Below are 27,042 nucleotides of genomic sequence, written 5' to 3'. Positions count from 1 at the left end.
ACAGACAGCAACCCTGCTGCCTGGCAGACCCTTGTCTGGAGGCACATGGGTGTAGGAGTCAACAGCATGGACTTGAGTTTAGCTGGAGGGTGACTCCATTCCTGGGTGGCCACTCATCTAAGCTACTATATTCCTCAGTTTCCTGATCTGTAAGAGGAAGACAATGGTACCAGTTTCATAAGACTGTTTTGAGAATTAAATGAGTTAATGACTATAAAATGGTGTGAGGCACAACGCTTGCCACCATCATCACTCCAGGTTGCAACAGCTGGTTTAGGGTCTATCTCCTCATTTAACTAGAAGCCCCCTGAGGGTCAGAATGGTCTGCTCCATACATTACCCCAGGATACTCAGGACATAATACATTATCACTATTTAGAAATGTCTCTTGAATTTATACCCATTTAATAATCAGCCAAGTTTTTTCCTTCCAGGAATGCAGGTTATTAGTACCTGAGAGAAACTGCAGTGAGTATATATGAAGTGCCAGGTGGCGAACAGAGTAGAGGCCTCACAGTGAGGTGCAAGAAGCAAGACACTCCGACAAATCGAATGAACTTTCTGGGTCTTAGTTTCCCAGTTTGGAAAAAGAGAAGAATAGATACTATTACAAGGTTGCTGCAAGGATTTTCATAAACCATGCTTAACACGGTGCCAAGGGCATAGTAAGTGCTGAGCAAACAGTAGCTGTTATTATCATCATTTTAAGAGTTATTGTTGAAAAAGTGAACGGTGAACGCACTTACGTGTCTAGCTAAGGCCGGTAACCTCGCTCTGGTCAGCGCGGCGCTGGGCGGGAACGCTGGGCGGGGCCTCCGAAGCCCCGCCCCTCCACGCACGCGTCGGGTCGCCGTGGCAACTCACTGCTAGGTCGCAGCCAGAGTGACGTGAGGCCGCTAGCCCCACGGCGCTCTCGGCCATACTCGGCGTTGACAAGGTGCTTTGACAAGGGTAGCTTCGGCAGCGATGACGGACGAGAACCCTGAGACTTCTGCCAGCGAGGCGCAAGCCCAGGATGAGAGCGAGCTGCCTGTTACCCAGCTGTGTGGGCTGGTGGAGGAGCTCAGGTACCAGCCTGCCGGCTTCAGGGGGCGGTCCCTCCTCAGCGTGTGGGCTCGGAGCTTGGTCCAGCACGGAATGCTCCAAGTCCGCATTGAACATTGAGGAAACTGAGACCCCCAAAGTGGGGAAGACGCTTACCTTTGCTCTTTATTCCCGTGTTTCCACTGCCATGGCGCTAACAAGCCACTGATGAAGCCAAAAAAAGAAGGTGGTGCGAAGCCCAGAGGGTAATTGGTGAAGCCAGAGCTTCAGCCTAGTGGGTCTGTCTGGTGCCACACAGTGTGCTTAGCCGCTCCTCTACTGTGCGGCGGCAGCTTGGACCAGGTGACCTCTAAGCCTCTTTCCAATGCTAAGATTCTATGCTAAAATTAATGTGGCAGCAGATAGAAAGGAGGCTATTGAGATGTTTTTAGTATGAAGCAACTTATTTCTGAACCTGAGTATGAGCATGGAGGTGGACAGCAAAGAAGGACTAGCTCAATATTCTGTATTTTTAGCAGTCTGTTTTAATATCTACTATAGCAAGTAAATTGGATGTCAAGATTCCATGATGTAGTTGAGGTTAATTGTACAACTTACTGGTCTCACACAGAATACCCTGGCCTGGCAGCTGAATAGGTGTTACTTCAATATATTTATAAATAGTTTAGGTCAGAATTGAGGTATTATTGCTAAAATAACTACAATCTTTTGAGTGCTTATTATGTGCCAAGTATTTTGCATATATGACCTTATAGAATGGCACATAACCCTAGAAAGTTGGTGAGGAAACAGACACAAAAGTTAAGTCACTTTCCTACAGTCACACAACTAGTCAGTGGTAGGGCTAAGATTAAGACTCAAGTGTAACTCCCCAGCCTACACTGGGAACATGACATATGCTGAAAAAGAAAGATGCTTTGATATATTGGGCTTTTCTGTTGAGCCTTTCCCACTAATCTTAAAATTCAGCCAAACAGGATTTTCAGCTCAATAAACAGATATTCAGCTCAATAATGTATGCAAATATCAGAGTTGTTCTCTCTCATATATACATTTACATACATATGTGTGTATTATACACACTCATATAGAACATACATGTATGTTATATAAGTTAAAAGGGTCATAATCTTGGCACCTACAGAATAAACTAGATTTATTATCTCTAGTTGTTTAAAAACCATCTATTCAAAGCTTTTCCACCATTTATAATAGACTTCTAGTGGATACTTCATCCATTGCATGCTGGAAATGAAAGAGCTGAGAAATATAAACCAAAGGAAAAACCTCTGAAGATTGTGGATATGTGTAATTTCAAGTATTCAGTAGTAATTCAGAAGAAAACTCACAAATGGGTTAGAAGATACTTGAAGAAGAAGGTTGTAGCAATTTAAAATATATAAGCATGTCTCATTTTATTGCATTTTGCTTTACTGCACTTTGCAGATATTGTGTTTTTTACAAAATGAAGGTTTGTGGCATCCCTGCATTGAGCAAGTCTATTGATGCCACTTTTTCCAACAGCATTTGCTCACTTCATTTTGGTAATTCTTACAATATTTCAAACTTTTTCATTATTATTATATTTGCTATGGTGATTTGTGATCAGTGATTTTTGATGTTACTATTGCAAAAGGATTATGACTCACTGAAGGCTCAAATGATGGTTAGCATTTTTTTAGCAATAAAGTATTCTTAAAGTAAGGTATGTATTTTTTTGACATAATGCTGTTGCACACTTAGTAGACTACAGTATAATATAAACATAACTTTATGTGCACTGAAAAACCAAAAAATTTATATGACTCACTTTATTGCAATATTTGCTTTGTTGAGGTGGTCTGGAACTGAACCTGGAATATCCCTAAGGTATGCCTGTAATCCCAGTGCTCTGAATTTTGCAGCTCATTAGATGTATTTTAAAAATATATAGAATACTTAAATTGCATTTACTGTGTGCCAGACACTGACCCAAAGTCTTTGCATTTCTTATCACAACGCTCAATGATAGGTGCTGTTATTATTCCCATTTTACAGATGAGGAAAGTGAGGCACCAAGAGGTTAAATATCTTGCAGAAGGTCATACAAAGCTAGTAAGTGTTAAATACTAGTTATTTGGGGTTTAAACTCCTATTGGTGGAACTTACTTAGGCACCCTCTGTCTTGCAGGTACAGAATCTCTGCTCTCAAAACTGAGACAGAGATGTTTGAAAAATATTACAATAAATTGGAGCCCAGGGACCAGCGACCTCCAGGATTATCAGAAATTAAAATATCAGGAGCAGAAATTGCACAGGTATGCAAGAGAGATCTAAGAATTCTTTTATTCTGTTTGTCCCTTTAGATGCAAGTGGTGTTTGTTATCCATTTTTGGTGTTCCCTCTTGGCCAAGTAGCATATGACTTTCTCACTGTTCTACTTTTGATTCTTCCTTCCCCTCCAAGGTTTCTCTTTCAAATGAGCATGAAGGGAATCAGGTTCAACTCACAGTGGACTGACTCTCACAGAATATCTTAGTTAATTTGAAATAACTCCCTTCATTTTGGGGACCCAAACGTGTACAAGGCCTGGCCAGCCACATACAGGAGTGAAAATGGGCCTGGTGTGGGCACTGGAGAGTTCCTCCCTCATCTAAAAGGGCCAGCCAGACAACCTGGTATTGCCAGAGCAGCTGATTTTTCAAGAGAAGCTGGAAATCTGGATTATTTTGGTAGAAACCTCTGATTTTCAAATGTGAGTAATTAATTTCTTTTTAATTTAAAACTGCATATAGGTCTATTTTTTTGAGGGCCAAACAATGTCATCTTCAGGTCCACACATTCCCTGGGCCACCTGCTTTTGACCTTTGGCTTCAATGCCTAGGAAATCCAAAATTCTTGTCTTTTTGGTTTTTGCTGAACACCGTGGCCCCTGATGCAATTTCTCTTCTGTGTTCAGTTTGGGCAGCACTGAGCTCCAGGCTTTCCCTGACACTGGCTTGAGTGCTAGTTTATAGCAGGTTCACGGTTTTCCCACCCTCAAGACACGTTCCCTTATTTATTTTCAGTTCATTGTCAAGCATAGGCCTTTGAAGTATTTGGCACGGTGCCTTAGGTTGACTTGTAAAATGAACATCACCTCAGGCCTAATATCCAGAATCCTTTCCCATTGAATTGGTTCTCTCTGGATGTCATTCAGAGCGATTTCTAGCAGGCCTGAGTGGTCGTTTTGATGCCCACCTTAGGCTGCTTTATTGCCAATTCCTATTTGACAATGGCTTTGTTTTTCTTGTGTTACAGTTACGAGGCAGGCATAGATCCAAATCCCGCGTAAGTCTGGAACGTGTAACAGGCCTCAGCGTGGACCAAAAATTCAAGCTTGTGCAAAAAGAGCTGGATGAGACAAAGAGTGAAATAAGGCACATAAGGGCAAATGCCAAAAGGGACCTGCGGCATCACGAGGTATACCTTCCTATAGGCTGTCGTCCCTGGGCTCCCCGTTTCCACCTCAGCAAGAAGTACCTATAGTATGTTCATATAACTGTTGGTGCTTTGAGAGAAACACAAGTAGGATAAGATAAGTTGAGGGCCTACCTTTAAGGAACTTACCACCTGCTTGAGGAGATATCAAATTTTAAACTCTTTAAGATGAGAAATCTCAAAATACACAAATGTAGAGAAGCTAGCACAGCGAACCCTTATGTATTCCACACCCACATGTAACAGTCATCGATGCACGGCCACTCTTGTTCCCTCCATATCCCTACCAACTTCCCCCTCGTAATAGGCCACTGGGCTATTATGAAGTGAATCTTAAACATATCATTTATCTGTAAATATTTCAATATATGTCTCTAAGATTTGGATTCTTTAAAAAAAAAACCCATAACCATAATAACCATAAATGCCCTTAAAAATTTATAATAATTCCTTAATAATACAGTGGGCTGGAGGTTTAAGTCAGTGAGTTGGGTGAAAAATCCCTTGTCACCCTGCATATGCAGCATCCCTGACCATGGTTCATGTCTTGTTGGAGACCACTGCAATCAGTTTTCCTCCAGAGGAGGAACATTGCTGTTAACTTGGTTGCCCATGGGATGAAGTTGTTGGCTTGCATTTGATAGCCATATTGTATGAAAAATAGATATTTCTGTTCTATTTCTAAATGTTTCCATTTCTAAATGGAGGCACACACAGAATCACACTCATTTCCTTGAAAGAGATGGATCAGTGGACTCATGTCTCCATTGATAGAATCATCTGTACTGCATAAACCTATCCTTCTTTCCCTCTCTCCCTCTCTCCCTCCCTCCTGCCCTTTCCCCTCTCTCCTTCTTTCTCTTCCCAAACTTGCATCGTTGAATTCTAACATGTTAAAGGAGGTCAGGATGTGGTAGCTTTGTCCTGATATGCTAGACTGTGTGATTAAACATCACAGTGTGGGCTAGGGTGGTCAAAGAAGACTGTGTTGAGGAGGTGGGGCTGGACATAGGACTTGGCGTGGCCTTGAAGAATGGTGGCATTTGTTTAAGGAATAGGAAGACAAGGGCACCCTAGGTAAGGTGAATGACATGAACAAGGAAGTGGAGGTAGGAATGAACATGGCAAGTTAGGACCTTGAGGAGGCTGGTGTGATTAGAGAAGAGGGTGCTTTGGGGGCTATGGTAGGAAATAAGGTCGAGTAGGGCTGTGAGACCTTGAAAGCCAAGCAGAGGGGCTTCTCTTTGATGTCTTAGAAATCAGGACCCCAGTGAGGATAACAGAGCAGAAGAGCGATGCATAGGAAGTAGCATTTAAGGTGGATGGATGTTCTGGCCTGTGAAAATGATGGGGAGGGAGGAGGCTGGGGCCAGACGCCGGCCGGAGAAGGAAGATGCTTTTGCTTCTTGGTGCCCAGTGAAAAAGCCTGAACAAAGATGATTTGCTCTGCAGCTACTAATTTCGTTCTTTAAAATAATGTATGTGTGTCTGTGTTTTCTTATTTAAAGACAATCTCTGTCATAGCAAAATTTAAACATACAGGTAAGCTAAAAGAGGAACATTTGAAAACATCCACAGTCTTACCACCTAAGACTTGTATTTGGCTCTTGTATTTTTCTCCTAGAATTTATATTATTTTCTATGTGTGTATGAATTTCTTTATAAAAAGGTATCATTATTTTGTAAACCATACTTTTCACTTAATAATGTCTTTCCATATCAATACATAGATTCATTTATAGCATCTTTTTAAAAATTACAGAGTGCTTCTTTGCCTCCCCACTAATCCATCTTTCCAGATATGACTGTGGTTAATGTTTTGGCATAAAGCCTTCTAGATATTTTTTATATATATGATATGATATTAATGTTATAATTTTTAATGGATAAATAATGCTTCAGATATGGAAATACATATTTCTGGAGATACTCAAGGCCCTGTTTTTTTTTTTTTTAAATCCACCCTCATCACCTCTTTTTTAAAAAAATTTATTTATGTTTGGCTGCGTTGGGTCTTCATTGCTGCTCGTGGGCTTTCTCTAGTTGCGGCGAGCGGGGGCTACTCTTCATTGCGGTGCGCGGGCTTCTCATTGCGGTGGCTTCTCCTGTTGTGGAGCATGGGCTTTAGGTGTGCGGGCTTCAGTAGTTGTGGCACGAGGGCTCAGTAGTTGTGGCTCGTGGGCTCTAGAACCCAGGCTCAGTGGTTGTGACACATGGGCTTAGTTGCTCCGCGGCATGTGGGATCTTCCCGAGCCAGGGCTCGAACCCGTGTCCCCTTCATTGGCAGGCGGATTCTTAACCACTGCACCAGCAGGGAAGTCCCAAGGCCCTGTTTTTGTTTGTTCTTCCCCTTTATATCGAGACTATAACTTTTTTGAGGAATGCTTTTAAATAATAATATTCGTATTGTCCAATTTGTATCTTAAGGATATCTTTCTAAGACTAAGAAGAAACGTTATGCATTGGGACACAAATAGGTCACCCAATACATATAGGTTTCCTTAGACAGCTATATCCTTGAGAAATTTTGTAAACTGTTCTCTCTTTGTGCTGACTCCCCCAGGCTATCATTGAGGAAGCTGAAATTCGGTGGACCGAAGTTCAGAGAGAAGTGCATGAGTTTGAAAAAGATATTCTAAAGACCATATCCAAGAAGAAAGGGAGTATTTTGGACACTCAGAAAGTGATGAAGTACATTGAGGACATGAACCGCAGGAGGGTGAGTGGGCAGGAGGTTAGAGCTTAGAAGGGGAAATAGATTCGTAGAACGATGACACAGAAGTGGCCCACGTGAGGCATCCCCACTCCATTTGGTCCACTGTAAATGCTGCCCACATATGCAGATTTTTTGTGTCCCTCACAGCATGTGTGTCTTAAAATGCAAGTTTATCAAGTCTAAAATCAGTCAGGCAGCATGAATATTCATAGTATCTCAGACCGTATGTAAGTCCTCTACATAGGAACCTTCAAGTTGCGAACTTTCAAAGATGTGAACGTGCGTTATAAACCTACAGTACAGTACTATACAGCTGATTGTGTTGGTTGGGTACCTAGGCTAACTTTGTTGGACGTACAAACAGATTGGACTTATGACCACGCTCTCAGAATGGAACTCGTTCGTATGTAGGGGACTTACTGTATTTTGCTGTTTGTTTCAAGATCTGATGTTATCTTGAGAAAGGTGTGAGTCTTATCTAGGCAGGTGACTACGTGGCATGCAACAAGTAAATCTTAATTTCTTTGAGTTCCATTATTGTAAGAATGAGACATAAAATGCTCCTTCTTTTCCAAAGGTTTTGTAGCATATCAGACTTTGGATCCTGGAGATAGATAGAGTCACTAACTGTAACATGTTATATGTAATAAAAATTATGTAAATTACCAAGAGAATAATAGACCAAAGAATCATAAATCATTTTGTCAGTAAAGGCCCCTATGCCTAAAGATATACCCAAGTTATCTTGAATTTAAAATCAATAGAAAATTTGTATGGAGCAGACCCAGTTTCCTCTGCTTCTTGGTCATGAGTAAAATGCCATAGCAACACCAGCTTGAGTAGCCATAAAAGACTTAAAAATAGGTGACTGAATGTTAGGGCTCAAGGTTTAGTTTTGCAGCCCCAGACCTGCCAACTTTTGAAACCAACAGGGAAGAAGAAGAGCAATGGATTAAAATTTGCTTTTATTTTTCAGGATAATATGAAGTATAAATTATGTTTGAAAAATGTCTCTCTCAAAGTCCAGAGGAAAAAGATGCTTTTACAATTGAGGCAGGTATGTGGCTTTGTCTTTCTTTTTTCTAAGGTTACTGTGGTGTGTAGAACAACGTCTTCCCAAAGATGTCCACGTCCTAATTCCTGGAGTCTGTGAGTATGTTACCTTACGTGGAATAAAGATTGTGCAGGTGTGATTAAGTCAAGGATCTTGAGATGGGGAGTTTATCGTCGATTATCTGAGTGGGTCCAGTGTAATCACAAGGGTCCTGATGAGAGGGAGGCAGGAGAATGAGAGTCAGAGAAGATGTAGTAATGGAAGCAGAGATCAGAGTGATGCACTTTTAAGATAGAGGAAGGGATTATGAACAAAGGATGCAGGCTACCTGCAGAAGCTGGAAAGGGCAAGGAACAGATTCTCCTCTTGAGCCTCCAGAAGGAATGCAGCCCTACCAACACCTTGATTTTAGTCCAAAGAACCATTTTGGACTTCTGACCTCATGAGCTGTAAGATAATACATTTATGTTGTTTTAAACCCTTGAATTTGTGGTCATTTGTTACAGCAGCAACAGGAAACTAATACAGTTTCTGTGCTGGCAAATCTGTAGATGGAGGTGGCTTGAATTTAAAAGACCCTCATGACATACTTATTGACTCTTTTGGGGAATGTGGCCTGGGTGGCACAGTTAGTAGTATGCCTTGGTAAGTCTTTGAACAGCTGACCTTAAAGGCTCCTGATTAAAGGCAGTAAGGCAGACATGGCACAGGGCCTCTAGGATGTGGTTACATAGCTCCATCCTCTTTTAGCGCAATATTTGTGTTATTAACTCATTTTATGGGCGCTGATGGTATGTGCATCCGAGGTGGCCACTGACAGTGACACAGAGTTGGGCAGGAGAATTAAGATGTCTGGGAATTATTGCTTGATTGACTTGGGATCCCAAAGGCTCAACAGGCTGGGACAACTTTAACACACGAAGTGACGAAGGACAAATGTAAGGTCCTCCACTTTGATCCCCCCAAATATCTGCACAGGTGCTGGGTGGCTTAGTCATGGAGAAGCTGATAAAGTCCGCTCAGCTGGGGGCAGTGCTGCAGCCTAGGCTGCACTCCACAGTGCCCCCCAAAAACGGTTGGTCTCACTGCACTCTGTTCTCAGTAGCCCACCTGGAGCACTGTGTCTCAGGGAGAGTGCCACACTTGAAAGAATCTGTAAACTGGAGTCCACGTAGGAGAGGGAATGGACAGCAAGGGGAGAGAAAGCATGTCAGAGGACCTGCAACTGATGGGGCCAAGGAGGAGGAGCCCACAAGAGCCATGGCTGCTGTCTCCAAGTGCGCTGGCCGCTGTGGGGAAGAGAACATACTGCTTGGGAGGGCCCCCAGGGTGGAGCTGGGTTGGGGTGAAAGTGTCAGCCAAGGAGAGTTGAGTTCAGCATAAGAAAGAACGTGGCCCCAGCTGAGCTGCCTCCTGATACTGAGTTCCTAGTTCTCTGGGCTTCATGGAAGCTCAGGCATCCTGAAGCGTGAGAAGGGAAGCAGATGGATGACCTTTAACCTAAAAGCCATTGCTACACAGAGATGACACTAATGTGGTCCTGCCCTTGCAGGCTCACAGGCTAGCAGGGAGTGGTGATGGTGAGAAAAGGCATGGATGCATAACTGCCATACAGAGGAAACAGTGACAGGGGCCGGGAGCCACAGCCTCAGGAGGCTGCGTGGAGGGAGGGATTACCCTCTGGTGTGGAAGATGGGCTGGGAACATTTGAGCTAGAGGGTGGGTCAGTTGGGGCTTAAGGAAATTGTTCTGTTGTTTTGGGGGAAAGGGAAGAAGATGCCTTCTAGGAGGTAGTAGAGCATGGGTAGCATGTGGGGATGGGGAACAGACCTGAGTTTGGCTCTTGTGTACCACAAATGTAAGATGGCACAGACCTGGTGGGGCAGGTAAGGTGGGACCAGGGCTGGGGAGCGAACCCAGTGCACTGATACACCCCCCATGCAGAAATGTCATGGGATCAAAGGAAGGACGTTTATGGGCTGCTTGTCCTGGGTTTTCCAGGTTAAAAACAACTTTTAAATGGCCTTTCTTCCTACACAGCCCTGTTTAGGCACCACTTCCTGGGGAAAGCCTCCCCCGACCCAGCCTTCCATTCTCTTCTGGGCTGGCTGAGGGGCTTCTGTTTGCCCTCTGCCCCTGTGTGTCCCACTACACCGTGCTATGACCTGTCTGTGAACTGTCATTGAGTATGGGAGTATCATATTTACTCAGATCTCTATCCCTGGTGCCTAACACCATGCCTGGCACCAAGCAGATCCCCAATCCAAGTTTGTTGAATGTCTGAATGATGACTGACTTCCAAAAGCTCACTAGGAATTGCAAAGTGCGAGCCATACATTCAGAAGTCACAACCTCACATCGTTTCCTCTCTCTGAGCTGTAGAAGGAAGAGGTGGGAGAAGCCCTCCACGATGTTGACTTGCAGCAGCTGAAGTTCGAGAATGCTCAGTTTTCAGAGACATTTGAAGCAAGGAATCAAGAACTGATCCAGCTGAAGCTGGTATCCGGAAACACCCTGCAGATCCTTAATGCATACAAAGTAAGGTCCGCGCTGGTCCCCGGGGCTTCCTGTGCCTACCTTTCCAGCCACAGAGAGGTGCCAGGGCACCACTGTGGTTTCACTGAGAGCCTAGGCGTCCTCCACTCCCCTGTTGCTCTCTGATTTCTCCCGACGAAGCCATGTCTCCTAAAATACTCCGAATGTCCCCACAATCCTGGCTGCACATTAGAACCATCCAAGGAGGCTTTTGTTTTTTTTTAAATTAGACAGACTCTCTAGTCCAACCCTGACCAATTGAATTAAGGGGTGAGGGCCATGAATCTTTTTTTTTTTTTTCCTTAACTCCCAGATGATTTTTATGCACAGTGAGTTTTGATAACCAGCCACATTTAGGGCCCTGTTTAATTTAGTGTGTAATAAGCACTTCCTTGCTTAAAACCCTGCAAAGGAAATCGTCTTAGCTATAAATCAGAAAACTACTAAATAATTGCTCATCCACACAGAACCCTTTTTGTAGAGAAAGAGGCACTATTGATAATTAAGCAGAAACTGTGGGCATGAACATGGCCTGTCCTCAGCAGACCAGGCTGCCTGGTCACCCTGCTGGCAACTGTCTGATGCAATAGTCAGCTAACTGTGGGCCCGTGTATCCTGCCCACTGGTCTGGGAGCTAAGGATGGTTTTTACAGAACATTTGCAACTGATTTGATAGAGAACACTCCCTTTGAAACCCAATTAAGCTAAATTGATTTCTCCCCTAGAAATTTCATTCTCCTCAATAGTAGACCTGCATTCCGAAATATTATACTTAATTATTTTATTTTGAATTTTATCAATAAAACATTTGTGGAAATTTGTTTTTTCTCTTGTTAGTGTAGGTAATTACACAGTATGCTCAATTTTGCCCCTTGGCCTGCAAAGCCTAAAATATTTACTATCTGGCCTTTTACAGAGCAAGGTTGCTGACCCCTGGCCTAGTGTCTAGGTGGCAAGAGCGGCCACGGGCTTAGGTAGCTCACAGGTAAGCGTCATTTGGCCCACACAGTGTCATTTAAAAATGTGAATTCGAATGTGTTTAGACTAGGTTTATGTTTGTCCAGCGTTTTCCTTTTACAAATGAAAAACCTGAGGCCGAAAGAGGCAGAATAATTGCCGGATTCAAGCAACATGTTTGTGACAGAGCTTGGATTCCTAGTCCAGTGCGTGTCCCACCTCACCCAGCTGCCTTCCCCTGGCATAACGTGTGTACACAAGGCCATGCTCACATTCTGAAATTCATGTGTCCAACTGGAGAGCCTCGAGGTACGTGGTTACATCACATTGGACCTTGATCTTATCCTGAGAAATCAACTGAGTGGCACAGGGCCAGTCTGGTCTTGTGGGGAAAAGCCAGGGCTTTGGAGTGGAGCTACTGGTTTATAAAATGCAACAGCTAGGTCCAGGGCTCGCGCTGCTTAGGACATCTAAATGCACAGTGCCTATTGATTGTGACACCCAAGCAGCGGCAACACAGGCCACGGTGGGCAGAATGGGAGCCATTCCAGTCAGAATCCCAGGGGCCAGGGTGCCTGTAGGCCTGTTTAGAATAATAGCAAGTAGATGGTGGAGCTGGGAGGAGATGCCTGCTGGAGTCCTAAGGTGACACAGCGAGGGGCTGAGAGAGAAGCAGGCTCACTTTTCTGTGTCTCAGTTCTCAGGCCTCCTGGGGGAAACGGGGCCCAACAACTGTGGGTTGTAGAGTCTGGCCTCACCTGGGTTTGAATGGGGACTCTACTGGGGCCTATGGGCCGATGTGTCACCTCTCAGAAGCAGGTTTTTGTGACTTAGCACCAGGACGGACCTCCGGCTGGTCTGTGATGTGTCCCCAGCACTGAGGACAGGGCCTGGCAAAAGCAGGTGCTCAGCATGGATTGTCAAAAACTGCTAAAAATTCAGGTGTATGTTTAGGGGATGGAAGGGTGGCAGGAGGGATCACTTTCATATAAATGTCAAACACCCAAGTATGAGACCTCATTAAAAATATGTAGAATAATTTTCCTCTATTACCAAATGTACTGAGTACCTATGGCATGCCAGGCACAGGGCTAAGTGATGAGGGTACAGCTCTGAAGGAGACAGACATGGTCTCTTCTCTTCTATGAGTTTTATGAGTGGGTCTCAGTCAACCCTTTTTCTGTGCTATGCCTTCAAGCCCTGCCTGATGGAGACTGGTAGAATATAAGCACGTGACTACAGCTTTGAGGTGTTGCTCTTAACTGACTGTAAACTAGTGATCCGTGTATAAACTAGTGGTGCCTTGTGTTAGATAGAATTCCAAGATGTCCCCCAAGACTCCCTGCCCCCTGGTATATTCACCCTGCACAATGCCCAGGGCTCTGGATACGACGGATTCTGTTATTAGGTTCCATTCTGCTCTATGATTAGGTTAAATTAGAGGGCACCCTTGACCTTGAGATGAGGATATTATCCCAGTGGGTCTGACCTAATCACATGAGCCCTTTGAAAGTAGAGAGTTTTCTCTGGATGAGGAAGGCAGAGATTTGAAGCATGAAGGGAATTCTCTGGATGAGAAGTTCTCCATTGCTGGCTCGAAGATAGAGGGACCACATGGAAGGTGTCTGAGGGTGGCCTCCAGGAGCCAAGGGCCACCTCCTGCTGACAGCCAGAAAGAAAATGGAGAGCTCGGTCTTACAACTTCAAGGAAATGCTTCCCACCAACAACCTGTGAGCTTGGCAAGGACCCCAGGTCCAGATAAGACCCAGCCCTGGCCCACACGGTGGGTCACTCCCTGGGCAGAGAATCCAGCCACACTGTGCTTGGACTTCTGATCTATAGGAACTGTGAGATAATAAATGTGTGTTACTTTAAGCCACAAAATTTGTGATAACTTGTTACACAGCAACAGAAAGCTAACATGCCTTTTCAGAAGTAGCTGCCTCAATGACCATCGTCCTCCTCAGGATCCCAAATTACTCTCATTACACCTCCTTGAAGGCCCCGCCCCAGCAGAGCCAGGGGCTGCCTTGGGCTTCCGTTCTTTCCTGCCCTGTGTCTCTCACTGTCTCTCTAAGTTCTCAGGTGAATGACTGTTTTCCCTCTGCTCTCCTTTTCTCCCACCTGCCTGGCTGGTGTGCAGTGAAGACCTGTCCTGCCTTCCCTTCCCCACAGCTGACCCCCTCAGCCTGGCCTCTTATCCACTTTTGCTTTCCTCAGAAGAGCAACTTCATGCAAGATGTGGAACAGGAAATGAGCCTTAAAGAAGGGATTGGAGGGCTTCCCTGGTGGCGCAGTGGTTGAGAGTCTGCCTGCCGATGCAGGGGACACGGGTTCGTGCCCCGGTCCAGGAAGATCCCACATGCTGTGGCGCAGCTGGGCCCGTGAGCCATAGCCGCTGAGCCTGTGCGTCTGGAGCCTGTGCTCCGCAACGGGAGAGGCCACAGAGTGAGAGGCCCGCGTACAGCAAAAAAACGAAACAAAAAAAAAAAAAAAAAAAAAAAAAAAAAAGAAGGGATTGGAGAGGAGAGGAATGGGGAGGGAGGTGGCCCCAGGTGCTCTAAGTTCCCTCAGGCAGGTGGCTCCAGGCTTTTCTGCCAGGTCTAAGATTTGATACCTTCGAGCATTGCCCCAGTACCCTCCTCTCTCCGGCTCCTTTTGGACCCTCCTCTCCCAAGGCTCTTTCCTTAGCTTTAAATGTTCTTCCCACCCCTCTTACCTAGACATACTTGACTTCACCTCTCTTTTTCCAGCATCCCTTTCCCCAGGGAAACCTTCGGGACCAGTGCCCATGCATTCTTGGTGCTTGGCACGGTTGCAGTTTGGCATTTCTCCTTGCACCTCTGTCAGGGCTGTGAGCCGGCCCCTTGGTGGCCGGGCCTAGGTTGTTTTGCCGACCAGTGCCTGGGTGGGTTCTCAGGGTTTGTTGGCCAGCCCCCTGGAGTCACTGGCTTCTGTCCCTCGGTCCCCTCCTCCTCAGCCAAGCAGAGCACATCCCAACTCCTCCAGGTTGACTCTCCACCACTAGTAGATGGAGGTCCAAAGGGGGCAAACCTAAGAAGCAGGGACCAGGGAGGAGCTGGTGAGGGGCGGCAGCAAAAGATGCAACAGGAAGCTGTGGAGCAGCTCCTGCAGGATCTCTCCAGCACCAGCAGGCCCAGTCCTGATAGGCTTTGGAGACAGTGGTGGAGTCCGTGGGCTGTGAAATCACGCTGCCTGGGATCAAACCTGGCTCCCCCTTGTCTCTGTGACCCTGGGGAAGTTGTTTCACCTCCCTAAAAGTCAGCTCCCTCACCTGTACAGTGGGCTCACAGTAGCATCCACCTCTTCATCCAAGTGAGGTAGTGATGGCGGCCATCTGCCGTGGGTTCTCAGTGTGTCAGGCACTGTGCTCAACACTTTACCAGGTTTGTCTCCCTTTAAGCCTTTCTACAACCCTACAAGGCAACTAGCCCTAGTTTAGAGAGGTTCTCTTAGTAAGTGGTGGGGTAGGATTTGGGTCCAGGTGTATCTGGCTACTTTGCAGGTGAGGACAAGCCTCCTGAGGTCCTCTCCTCCCCTGCCACTTAGACACCAGGATTCTGAAAATCTGGGCAGCCAAGAGGGCAGGCCCAAGTTCCTGGTTGGTCCTGCTATTCTCCTGCTTAATAAAGAGCTGTTTGTCTGTCTATCCTTCCTATAGTTCTAAGCAATCATCTTTGCTCAAGACTTGCTGTGTTGTTATATTTCAGAGCAAGCTACACCGAGCCATGGAAATGTCCCTCGATCTGGACAAAGAGTTCTTGTTGAGAAAAGAGTTACTCGAAAAAGTTGAAAAAGAAACCCTGCAAGTAGAGGAGGTAGGAGAGAGTAAAACATACTGTTTCTGGTGTTTTTCTCCTTCTGTCTACAAGGGCTCGGGTCAGTATTCACCAAGATCTAGGCCACCTTGGTTTTTGTCTAGAAAAGCCTAGATTATAAAAACCAAAATAGCTCTGGGTCATCAAATGAGAAAGTGGCCCCTGGAGGCTCCAGTCTGTGGTGTTGCATTTTACTGCCGAGTTAGAATCTAGTATCAGAAATCATGAAATCATCTAGAAACTACAGAGTCCAGATGACTCTCAAGAATTCCTTAAGTGACCCATAAGGTACCAAATTCAAAGTGTAGTGTATTCAATCTGGCAAAAAAAATGTATGATGCATGTAATAATGTAACTGATATGAGAAAAAAGATCACACGGCAAAATATAACTTTCTGTGTAAAGGAGAGAAAGCTCTTTAAACATGGAGCTCTCACTCGGTACGGCAGATGCTCAGATGGCAGACCTGTGACCTCTGTCCCAGGTCCACTCCAGGGCCTGTGGTCACCATGTGAAAATGTGTGGTGTCATCTGAGCTCCCGATATCTGCATTGGGATTGAGTGCTCTCGTTATTTTGTTGAACACATAGAGTTGAATTTCCACCAGTTACACGCACCTAGGATATGACTCAAAGGAGACTTTGGGGGCAAGGTGACGGAAAATGAGCCCTGGACTTGTATTCAGAAGGCCTGGCATCAGGTTTGTGTTGCCAGTCTCTAGCCTTGAGCAAGCCTTTGAATTAAACAGAACTGTTTCCACGTCTGTGAAAAAGACGTCACAGCCCTTGTTGCAGTAATCAGATAGGACGATGCTTTGTCAACCTCTTAAAGCCATTATTTCATTTATTACTATTATTGCCTTGAATGAGCCTGAAGTGTCCGCAGCAGCATGTGTGGCCCCAAACCTGCCTACAACGGCCAAAAAGCCACAGGATTACTACATCTGACTCAGTTTTGCCATGGCATCCGCATCATATCCTTGAAGGAGAACCAGTACCCTTTTCAAAAAAGTCGGTCTCGCTGCAGAGTGGCCGGTAACAAAGGTGAAGCAAAAGTCTGTGTGCTCTCTCCATGCAGAATTCCTGTGGTTCTTATTTGTTTGGGATGATATTTATTAGATTACAAGTAAAACATGAAATCAATTTTTAAAAGCCCAGCATTCACTACTTAGTATATTTTCATTTTCTTAACTTTTTAATAAACAGCTCTATTGGGATATAATGCATATATCAAACAATTTACCAATTTAAAGTGTACATTTGAGTGGTTTATAGTATATTCACAGAGTTGTGTAACAATCAGCATAATTATTTTAGAACATTTTCGTCACCTCAGAAAGAAACCCTGGACCAATTAGAAATCCTCCATTTCACCTCACCTCATTCCCACCCTCCAGACATAGGTGACTACTAATCAGCTTTCTGTCTCTGTGAATTTGCCTCTTGTCAACCTTTCATATAAAAGGGATCATACAGTGTGACCCTTTAACTTTAATAATATTTTCAAGATTCATGTTGTAGCATGTATCAGTACTTGTTTCTTTTTATGGCTGAATAATGTTTCCTTGCATGTACCACATTTTGTTTAATCCATTCATCAGTTTGATTGATATTTGTGTTGTTTTCGTTTTTTGGCTATTTTGAATAATGCTGCTGTGAACATTCATGTACAAGTTTTTGTGTGAATATATGTTTTCTTTTCTCTTGGACATATAGCTAACAGTGGAATTTTGGGTTATATATATGGTACCTCTAGGTTTAACATTTACAGAACTGCCAAACTCTTTTGCAAAGTGGCTGCACCATTTTACATTCCCATCAAAAATGTATATGTGTCACAAAGTTATTTATTTTATTTAATCCTTATAGTAAACTTGAGGCAAGTAACATTTTTATCCCCATTTCGTTGTATATATAACTTCAGACACAGAAATGTTAAGTTTACTTGTTCCAAGTCTCACTATATTACATGCAGATCAGCAATTCAAACCCAGGCTCAGACTCTTAGATCTTAATCACTTGATTTATTCACAGCCATGAATCTGCTATCCTGTAGTCATACATGCATCCCTTCAACAATACTTATGTGCCAAGAATTGCTCTGAATAAAATGATTAAGATTAAAAAAATGTACGTGTGTGACATTCACAGAAAGATAGACAAGATGAAAAGGCAGAGGGCTATGTACCAGATGAAGGAGCAAGATAAAACCCCAGAAAAACAACTAAATGAAATGGAGATAGGCAATCTTCCAGAAAAAGAACTCAGAATAATGATAGTGAAGATGATCCAGGACCTCAGAAAAAGAACAGAGGCAAAGATTGAGAAGATGCAAGAAATGTTTAACAAAGATCTAGAAGAATTAAAGAACAAACAAACAGAGATGAACAATACAATAACTGAAATGAAAAATACACTATAAGGAATCAATAGCAGAATAACTGAGGCAGAAGAACAGATGAGTGACCTGGAAGACAGAATGGTGGAATTCACTGCTGCGGAACAGAATAAAGAAAAAAGAATGAAAAGAAATGAAGACAGCCTAAGAGACCTCTGGGACAACATTAAACGGAACAACATTCGCACTATAGGGGTCCCAGAAGGAGAAGAGAGAGAGAAAGGACCCGAGAAAATATTTGAAGAGATTATAGTCAAAAACTTCCCTAGCATGGGAAAGGAAATAGCCACCCAAGTCCAGGAAGCACAGAGAGTCCCATACAGGATAAACCTGAGGAGAAACATACCGAGACACATAATAATCAAACTGGCAAAACTTAAAGACAAAGAAAAATTATTGAAAGCAGCAAGGGAAAAATGACAAAATAACATAGAAGGGAACTCCCATAAGGTTAAGAGCTGATTTCTCAGCAGAAACTCTACAAGCCAGAAGGGAGTGGCATGATATACTTAAAGTGCTGAAAGGGAAGAACCTACAACCAGGATTACTCTACCCGCCAAGGATCTCATTCAGATTCGATGGAGAAAACAAAAGCTTTACAGACAAGCAAAGCTAAGAGAATTCAGCCCCACCAAACCAGCTCTACAACAAATGCTAAAGGAACTTCTCTAAGTGGGAAACACAAGAGAAGAAAAGGACCTACAAAAACAAACCCAAAACAATTAAGAAAATGGTCATAGGAACATACGTATCGATAACTACCTTAAACATGAATGCATTAAATGTTCCAACCAAAAGACACAGGCTTGCTGAATGGATACAAAAACAAGACCCATATATATGCTGTCTACAAGAGACCCACTTCAGACCTAGGGACACATACAGACTGAAAGTGAGGGGATGGAAAAAGATATTCTATGCAAATGAAATCAAAAGAAAGCTGGAGTAGCTATACTCATACCAGATAAAATAGACTTTAAAATAAAGAATGTTACAAGAGACAAGGAAGGACACTACATAATGATCAAGGGATCAATCCAAGAAGAATATATAACAATTATAAATATATATGCACCCAACATAGGAGAACCTCAATACGTAAGCAACTGCTAACAGCTATAAAAGAGGAAATTGACAGTAACACAATAATAGTGGGTGAATTTAACACCTCACTTACACCAATGGACAGATCATCCAAAATGAAAATAAATAAGGAAAGAGAAGCTTTAAATGACACAATAGACCAGATAGATTTAATTGATATTTATAGGACATTCCATCCAAAACCAGCAGATTACACTTTCTTCTCAAGTGTGCATGGAAAATTCTCCAGGATAGATCACATCTTGGGTCACAAATCAAGCCTCAGTAAATTTAAGAAAATTGAAATCATATCAAGCATCTTTTCTGACCAAAATGCTATGAGATTAGAAATCAATTACAGGGAAGAAAATGTAAAAAACACAAACACATGGAGGCTAAACAATACATTACTAAATAACCAAGAGATCACTGAAGAAATCAAAGAGGAAATCAAAAAATACCTAGAGACAAATGACAATGAAAACACGATGATCCAAAACCTATGGGATACAGCAAAAGCAGTTCTAAGAGGGAAGTTTATAGCTATACGAGCCTACCTCAAGAAACAAGAAAAATCTCAAATAATCAGTCTAACCTTACACCTAAGGGAACTAGAGAAAGAAGAACAAACAAAACCCAAAGTTAGCAGAAGGAGAGAAATCATAAAGATCAGATCAGAAATAATTGAAATAGAACCAAAGAAAACAATAGCAAAGATCAATAAAACTAAAAGCTGGTTCTTTGAGAAGATAAACAAAATTGATAAGCCATTAGCCAGAGTCAACAAGAAAAAGAGGGAGAGGACTCAAATCAATAAAATTAGAAATGAAAAAGGAGAAGTTACAACAGACACCACAGAAATACAAAGCATCCTAAGAGACTACTACAAGCAAGTCTACGCCAATAAAATTGACAACCTGGAAGAAATGGACAAATTCTTAGAAAGGTATAACCTTCCAAGACTGAACCAGGAAGAAATTGAAAATACGAACAGACCAATCACAAGTAATGAAATTGAAACTGTGATAAAAATCTTCCACCAAACAAAAGTCCAGGACCAGATGGCTTCACAGGTGAATTCTATCAAACATTTAGAGAAGAGCTAACACCCATCCTTCTCTAACTCTTCCAAAAAATTGCAGAGGAGGGAAAACTCCCAAACTCATTCTATGAGGCCACAATCATGCTGATACCAAAACCAGACAAAGATACTACAGAAAAAGAAAATTAGAGACCAATATCACTGATGAATATAGATGCAAAAATCCTCAACAAAATACTAGCAAACAGAATCCAACAACACATTAAAAGGATCATACACCATGATCAAGTGGGATTTATCCCAGGGATGCAAGAATTCTTCAATATATGCAAATCAATCAATGTGATACACCTTATTAACAGATTGAAAAAGAAAAACCATATGATCATCTCAATGGATGCAGAAAAAGCATTTGACAAAATTCAACACCCATTTATGATAAAAAACTCTCCTGAAAGTGGGCATAGAGGGAACCTACTTCAACATAATAAAGGCGATATACAACAAACCCACAGCAAACATCATTCTCAATGGTGAAAAACTGAAAGCATTTCCTCTAAGATCAGGAGCAAGACAAGGATGTCCACTCTCACCACTATTATTCAACATAGTTTTGGAAGTCCTAGCCACGGCAATCAGAGAAGAAAAAGAAATAAAAGGAAACCAAATTGGAAAAGAAGAAGTAAAACTCTCCCTGTTTGCAGATGACATGATACTATACATAGAGAATGCTAAAAATGCCACCAGAAAACTAGTAGAGCTGATCAATGAATTTGGTAAAGTTGCAGGATACAAAATTAATGCACAGGAAACTCTTGCATTCCTATACACTAATGATGAAAAATCTGAAAGAGAAATTAAGGAAACATTCCCATTTACCATTGCAACAAAAAGAATAAAATACCTAGGAATAAACCTACCTAGGGAGACAAAAACCTGTATGCAGAAAATTATAAGACACTGATGAAAGAAAGTAAAGATGATACTAACAGATGGAGAGATATACCATATTCTTGGATTGGAAGAATCAGTATTGTGAAAATGACTGTACTACCCAAAGCAATCTACAGATTCAATGCAATCCCTGTCAAATTACCAATGGCATTTTTTACAGAGCTAGAACAAAAAATCTTAAAATCTGTATGGAGACACAAAAGACCCCGAATAGCCTAAGCAGTCTTGAGGGAAAAAAGTGGAGCTGGAGGAATCAGACTCCCTGACTTCAGACTATACTACAAAGCTACAGTAATCAAGACAATATGATACTGGCACAAAAACAGAAATATAGATCAATGGAACAGGATAGAAAGCCCAGAGATAAACCCATGCACCTATGGTCAACTAATCTATGACAAAGGAGGCAAGGATATACAATGGAGAAAAGACAGTCTCTTCAATAAGTGGTGCTGGGAAAACTGGACAGCTCCATGTAAAAGATTGAAATTAGAACACTCCCTAACACCATACACAAAAATAAACTCAAAATGGATTAGAGACGTAAATTTAAGACCGGGCACTATAAAACTCTTAGAGGAAAACATAGGAATAACAGCCTTTGACATAAATCACAGCAAGATATTTTTGATCCACCTCCTAGAGAAATGGAAATAAAACCAAAAATAAACAAATGGGACCTAATGAAACTTAAAAGCTTTTGTACAGCAAAGGAAACCATAAACAAGACGAAAAGACAACCCTCAGAATGAGAGAAAATATTTGCAAATGAAGCAACTGACAAAGGATTAAGCTCCAAAATATACAAGCAGCTCATGCAGCTCAATATCAAAAAATCAAACAACCCAATCCAAAAATGGGCAGAAGACCTAAATAGACATTTCTCCAAAGAAGATATACAGATTGCCAGCAAACACGTGAAAGGATGCTCAACATCACTAATTATTAGAGAAATGCAAATCAAAACTACAGTGAGATATCACCTCACACCAGTCAGAATGAGCATTATCAGAAAATCTACAAACAACAAATGCTGGAGAGGGTGTGGAGAAAAGGGAAGTGTCTTGCACTGTTGGTGGGAGTGTAAATTGATACAGCCACTATGGAGAACAGTATGGAGGTTCCTTAAAGAACTAAACATAGAATTACCATATGACCCAGCAATCCCACTACTGGGCATATACCCAGAGAAAAACATAATTCAAAAAGACACATGCAGGCTTCCCTGGTGGCGCAGTGGTTGAGAGTCCGCCTGCCAATGCGGGGGAGACGGGTTCGTGCCCCAGTCCAGGAGGGTCCCGCATGCCACAGAGCGGCTGGTCCTGTGAGCCATGGCTGCTGAGCCTGCGCGTACGGAGCCTGTGCTCCGCGGCGATGGAGACCACAGTGGTGGGAGGCCCGCATACCGCAAAAAAAAAAAAAAAAAAAAAGACACACGCACCCCAGTGTTCATTGCAGCACTATTTACAATAGCCAGGCCATGGAAGCAACCTAAATGCCCATCAACAGACGAATGGATAAAGAAGATGTGGTACATATATACAATGGAATATTGCTCAGCCATAAAAAGGAACGAAACTGGGTCATTTGTAGAGACGTGGATGGATCTAGAGACTGTCATACAGAGTGAAGTAAGTCAGAAAGAGAAAAACATATATCGTATATCAATGCATATATGTGGAGCCTAGAAAATGGTACATATGAACCGGTTTGCAGGGCAGAAATTGAGACACAGAAGTAGAGAAAAAACGTATGGACACCAAGGGGGGAAAGTGGCGGGGGTGGGGGTTGTGGTGTGATGAGTTGGGCAATTGGGATTGACATGTATACACTGATGTGTAGAAAATGGATGACTAATAAGAAAAAAAAATACATGAAAGTTGAGTGGAAATATAAAGAAAATTCCTAGAACTTAAACAAGAAAATGTACGTGTGAGTGTTCCAATTTCTGTACATCTTCACCAACACTTGTTATTTTCAGGTGTTTTTTTTAATGCTGTCCTAGTGCGTGTGAAGTGGTATTTCATTGTGGTTTTGATTTGAATTTCCTTAATTACTGATGACATGAAGCATTTTTTCATATGCTTTTTGGCCACATGTCTATCTTTTTTGCAGAAATGTCTCTTCAAGGCGTTTGCCCAGTTTTTTTTTAAATAAATTTATTTATTTTATTTATTTATTTTTGGCTGAGTTGGTTTTTTGTTGCTGCATGAGGCCTTTCTCTAGTTGTGGCGAGTGGGGAATACTCTTCGTTGTGGTGTGCGGGCTTCTCATTGCAGTGGCTTCCCTTGTTGAGGAGCACAGGCTCTAGGTACACAGGTTTCAGTAGTTGTGGCATGCAGGCTCAGTAGTTGTGGCTCGTAGGCTCTAGAGCACAGGCTCAGTAGCTGTGGTGCATGGGCTTAGTTGCTCCACAGCAAGTGGGATCTTCCCAGCCCAGGGCTCAAACATGTGTCCCCTGCATTGGCAAGTGGATTCTTAACCACTGTGCCACCAGGGAAGTCCCTCCTATGTCTTTTCTTAAGACTTTTATAGGTCTTAAATTTAGGTTATGATCCATTGTGAGTTACTTTGTAAATGGTGTGAGGAAGGGATCCAAAACCTGAAAGAAGAAAGGAGATGCAGTATGTTCATAGACTGTGTTACATTATCCTTCCTTTACCACTTGTGTAGTTCTCTTCACTTCTTCCTGTAGATTTGAGTTACCATCTGGTGTTATTTTCCTACTCAAATGCAGATTTATTTCAGCCTGCCTTTGTGCTATTATTGTCAAATATATTACATTTTATATAAGTCCAATATAAAATTATATACACTGTTTTATGAAAATGCTTTTTAAATCAGTTAAAAGAAGGAAAATATGCAATTATGCTGTTTTTTTTATAATTACCTACATAATTACCTGTGTTTGTGCTATTTGTTTTCTTGGATGTAGCCTTCTTCTACAGAAGTAAAGTGCTATTTTCATATCAAGGGAGCATCCTGTCAACAAGACTTTTCATTGCTGATGTTAACCTTGATCACCTGGCTGAGATGGTGTTCCACAGGTTTCTCCACTGCAGTTACTCTTTCCCACTTTTCAGACTTTACTCTTTGGAAGGAAGGTCCTGTGTGCAGGCCACGCTTAAGAAGTAGGGGTTATAAATTTTTTGGAATTCTTCTCTGTGAAAGATTTGTCAATTCTACCCCATTTGTTTATTTTAAAAATTATTTATTTATATCAGCATCAATTCATGAATATTAATTTTATATATTGGTTTATAATCTAACATTATTTATTTTGTTGCTCCCATTGTTCCAGTTGGCAATTGAGAGCTCTTTCAGTCAGGTTCTGTGTTCCTCTGGTATATCCCCATTTTTGTGGGTGGTTATTGTTGTCGTTGTATGTGTGTGTGTTTTGTTTTGAGCACCTCTTTCCTTTCTGGAATTAGAAGATGCTCCAGGCTCTTCTTGTATATTTCCTGCCCCAGTCCTAGAATTAGCCATTTCTCCAAGAAGTCCTGGGTCTTTTTATTTGATTAATATTGGAAACCAAGATCTGGGTGTGCTTGCTCATTGCTTTCTTGCACTTTTTTTTTTTTTTTTTTTAAAGCAGCTTTGTTTTATTTATTTATTTATTTATTTTTGTGGTACGCGGGCCTCTCACTGTTGTGGCCTCCCCCGTTGCAGAGCACAAGCTCTGGACGTGCAGGCTCAGCGGCCATGGCTCACGGGCCCAGCTGCTCTGCGACATGTGGGATCTTCCTGCACCGGGGCACGAACCTGTGCCACATGCATCGGCAGGTGGACTCTTAACCACTGCGCTGCCAGGGAAGCCCCGCTTTCTTGCACTTTTGAAAGATAGTTTTGCTGGATGTAAGATTCTTTGTTGAAGTTTTTTTTTTTTTCCTTTCAGCACTTAGAATATGTCATCCCACTGCCTTTGGGCCTCCATTTTGTTTCTGATGAGAAGTCAGCTATTAATCTTATTGGGCTTCCCTTGTATGTGATGAATTGTTTTCTCTTGCTGCTTTCAATATATTCTCTTTGCCTTGTCAGTCAACATTTTGGGCACAAAGTATCTGGGCATGGATTTCTTTGCACTAATCCTACTTGGAGTTTGTTGAAGTTTGTGGATGTGTAAATGTTTTTCATCAAATGTGGGAAGTTTTCATGTGTGTTGGTGCAGTTAGGGGTGTTCCACATTTCTCCAAGACTTTTCTTTCTTCTTTTTTCTCTGTGTTCTTCATATTGCATAGTCTCTATCAATTTACCTTAAGTTAACTGATTATTTCCTCTCTTGGCTTAAATGTACTGTTGATCCCCTCTAGTGAATTTTTCATTCCATTTGGAAAGACTCCAGATTTTCTATTTGGTTCTTCTTTTTATTTTTTAAATAATTTCTACCTCTTTATTGATATTCTCTGATAAGACACTATCATCATATATTCTTTTAATTCTTTAAATTCTTCTTTCCTTTAGTTTTTTGAACATCTTTATTATAGTTGCTTTGAAGACTTTGCTAAGTCCACCATCTGGATTCTCCGAAAGGCAGTTTATGTTGCCTGCTTTTTTCCCTGTGTGGGTCACACTTCCTTGTTTCTTTCCTATCTCATAATTTTTGTTGAATACTGGACTTTTTAGATAATATACTTTAGTATCACCAGATACTCATCTTGGTCTTGTCATTGTTTTTGCTTGTTGTGTAGTAATTTGGCTGGACTAATTCAGTAAAGTCTATTTCTCCTGCTGTTAGTAGCCTCTGATGTGGCTCCCCAGAGGGTACAGCCTTGATCATGGATACAATCTCCCTGACAACCAGTGTGATTTCAGCTTAGTTCTCTTTGACTCCTCCATCTTCCAGCTAAACTTCTTGCCAGTCTACCTCTATTGGTATCACACCTAGCTGTTAGCCTCTATTAATTACTAGCTAATTGCTCTATTGCTTTAACACTCTGAGACGTGAATTGTTCCACATTCTGGTCTAATTACAGTCAGGCCCTGTCACAGGGGCAAAGTGTTGCCAGTCACTGAGGCTTGCTCTAACACCATAAAGCCCTTAATTGTCTCTTTCTCTGGTTAAGTTAAACATCTAGCTAATCTACTTTTTGCTTGTTGCTACTAATATGGGACTATCAGATTGATCTTAATTGCTCACCCCAAAGATCTCCATTGTTTTCCACAAAGTCCTTAGCATGAACTCCCCACGCTCTGATCCACATAAAGTTCACCTTCTTAGGCAGTATTCCAGAGCTTTATATTTTACAGCCTCTCTCCTTGGGCAAAATTTCTGCACCATTGCACTGGAGCTGGGTGTGGGAACAGTGGCCTGTCTTTCCTGTAGTTTCACCCCTGCTCTACAAGTGGGGTGCTGCATAGGGACTGCAGTCCCGGGTCGTCTCAGCGTATCCCTCATAGCTAGTACCTATTTTTTAATGCTTTAATTCTTGCTACTTCATTATACTTTATCTTAGGTATTCTGTAATCATCATTCTCACAAGAGTGTCCACTGATGGTTCCGGGTACATTTTTAGGTCTCCCCACAGTTGTATGTCATGCTAGACCAATAATAGATATGCACTGAACACTTCCTGACAAATTTTTGTTGCATTCTGAAAACAAGTTGATAAAAAAATAATTTTATTGGATTAAAACAGCATTTCTCAAACCAGAAGGTGAGAACTAGTCACCTGGGGATCTTGTTAAAAGCAGATTCTGATTGGATAGGTATCGGTGGCCTGAGGCTTTGCATGTTCACCCAGTTCCCAAGTGATGCCAGTGTCACAGCAAGGAATCAAAATACAATACTAGGTTAGGAAGATTCAACATCATAAAAAACGTTAGTTCTGTTTAAGGTGATCTGTGAAATAATAGTATTCCAATTAAAATAACAAGGAGATTTTAAATTTTTATTTATTTATTTATTTGTTTGTTTATTTTGGCTGCACCGGGTCTTAGTTGCAGCATGCGAGATCCTCAGTC

At 42.2% G+C, this 27,042-nt stretch overlaps 1 protein-coding gene across 5 annotated transcripts in view; it reads left to right on the top strand.

Moving 5' to 3' along the window:
- The window catches only part of CFAP263 (cilia and flagella associated protein 263), a 50,352-nt gene that overhangs the window by 18,765 nt on the left and 4,545 nt on the right, over window positions 1-27,042 (top strand). For 2 of the 5 annotated variants that reach the window (XM_081216889.1, XM_081216888.1), the window contains exons 1-7: window positions 895-1,067; window positions 3,215-3,341; window positions 4,324-4,485; window positions 7,067-7,222; window positions 8,196-8,276; window positions 10,656-10,811; window positions 15,498-15,605. In XM_081216889.1, the coding sequence (XP_081073015.1) occupies window positions 967-1,067; window positions 3,215-3,341; window positions 4,324-4,485; window positions 7,067-7,222; window positions 8,196-8,276; window positions 10,656-10,811; window positions 15,498-15,605 (891 nt within the window). In that variant the 5' untranslated portion in view covers window positions 895-966. Of the gene's footprint in view, window positions 1-894; window positions 1,068-3,081; window positions 3,342-4,323; window positions 4,486-7,066; window positions 7,223-8,195; window positions 8,277-10,655; window positions 10,812-15,497; window positions 15,606-27,042 lie in introns of those variants that run through there. The other 3 variants (XM_081216892.1, XM_081216890.1, XM_081216891.1) reach the window with 3 other exon arrangements.

Source organism: Mesoplodon bidens (assembly GCF_964165515.1).
Source record: "Mesoplodon bidens genome assembly, chromosome: 18".
Lineage (NCBI taxonomy): Eukaryota > Metazoa > Chordata > Mammalia > Artiodactyla > Ziphiidae > Mesoplodon > Mesoplodon bidens.
This window is presented reverse-complemented; position numbering and strand designations above follow the sequence as displayed.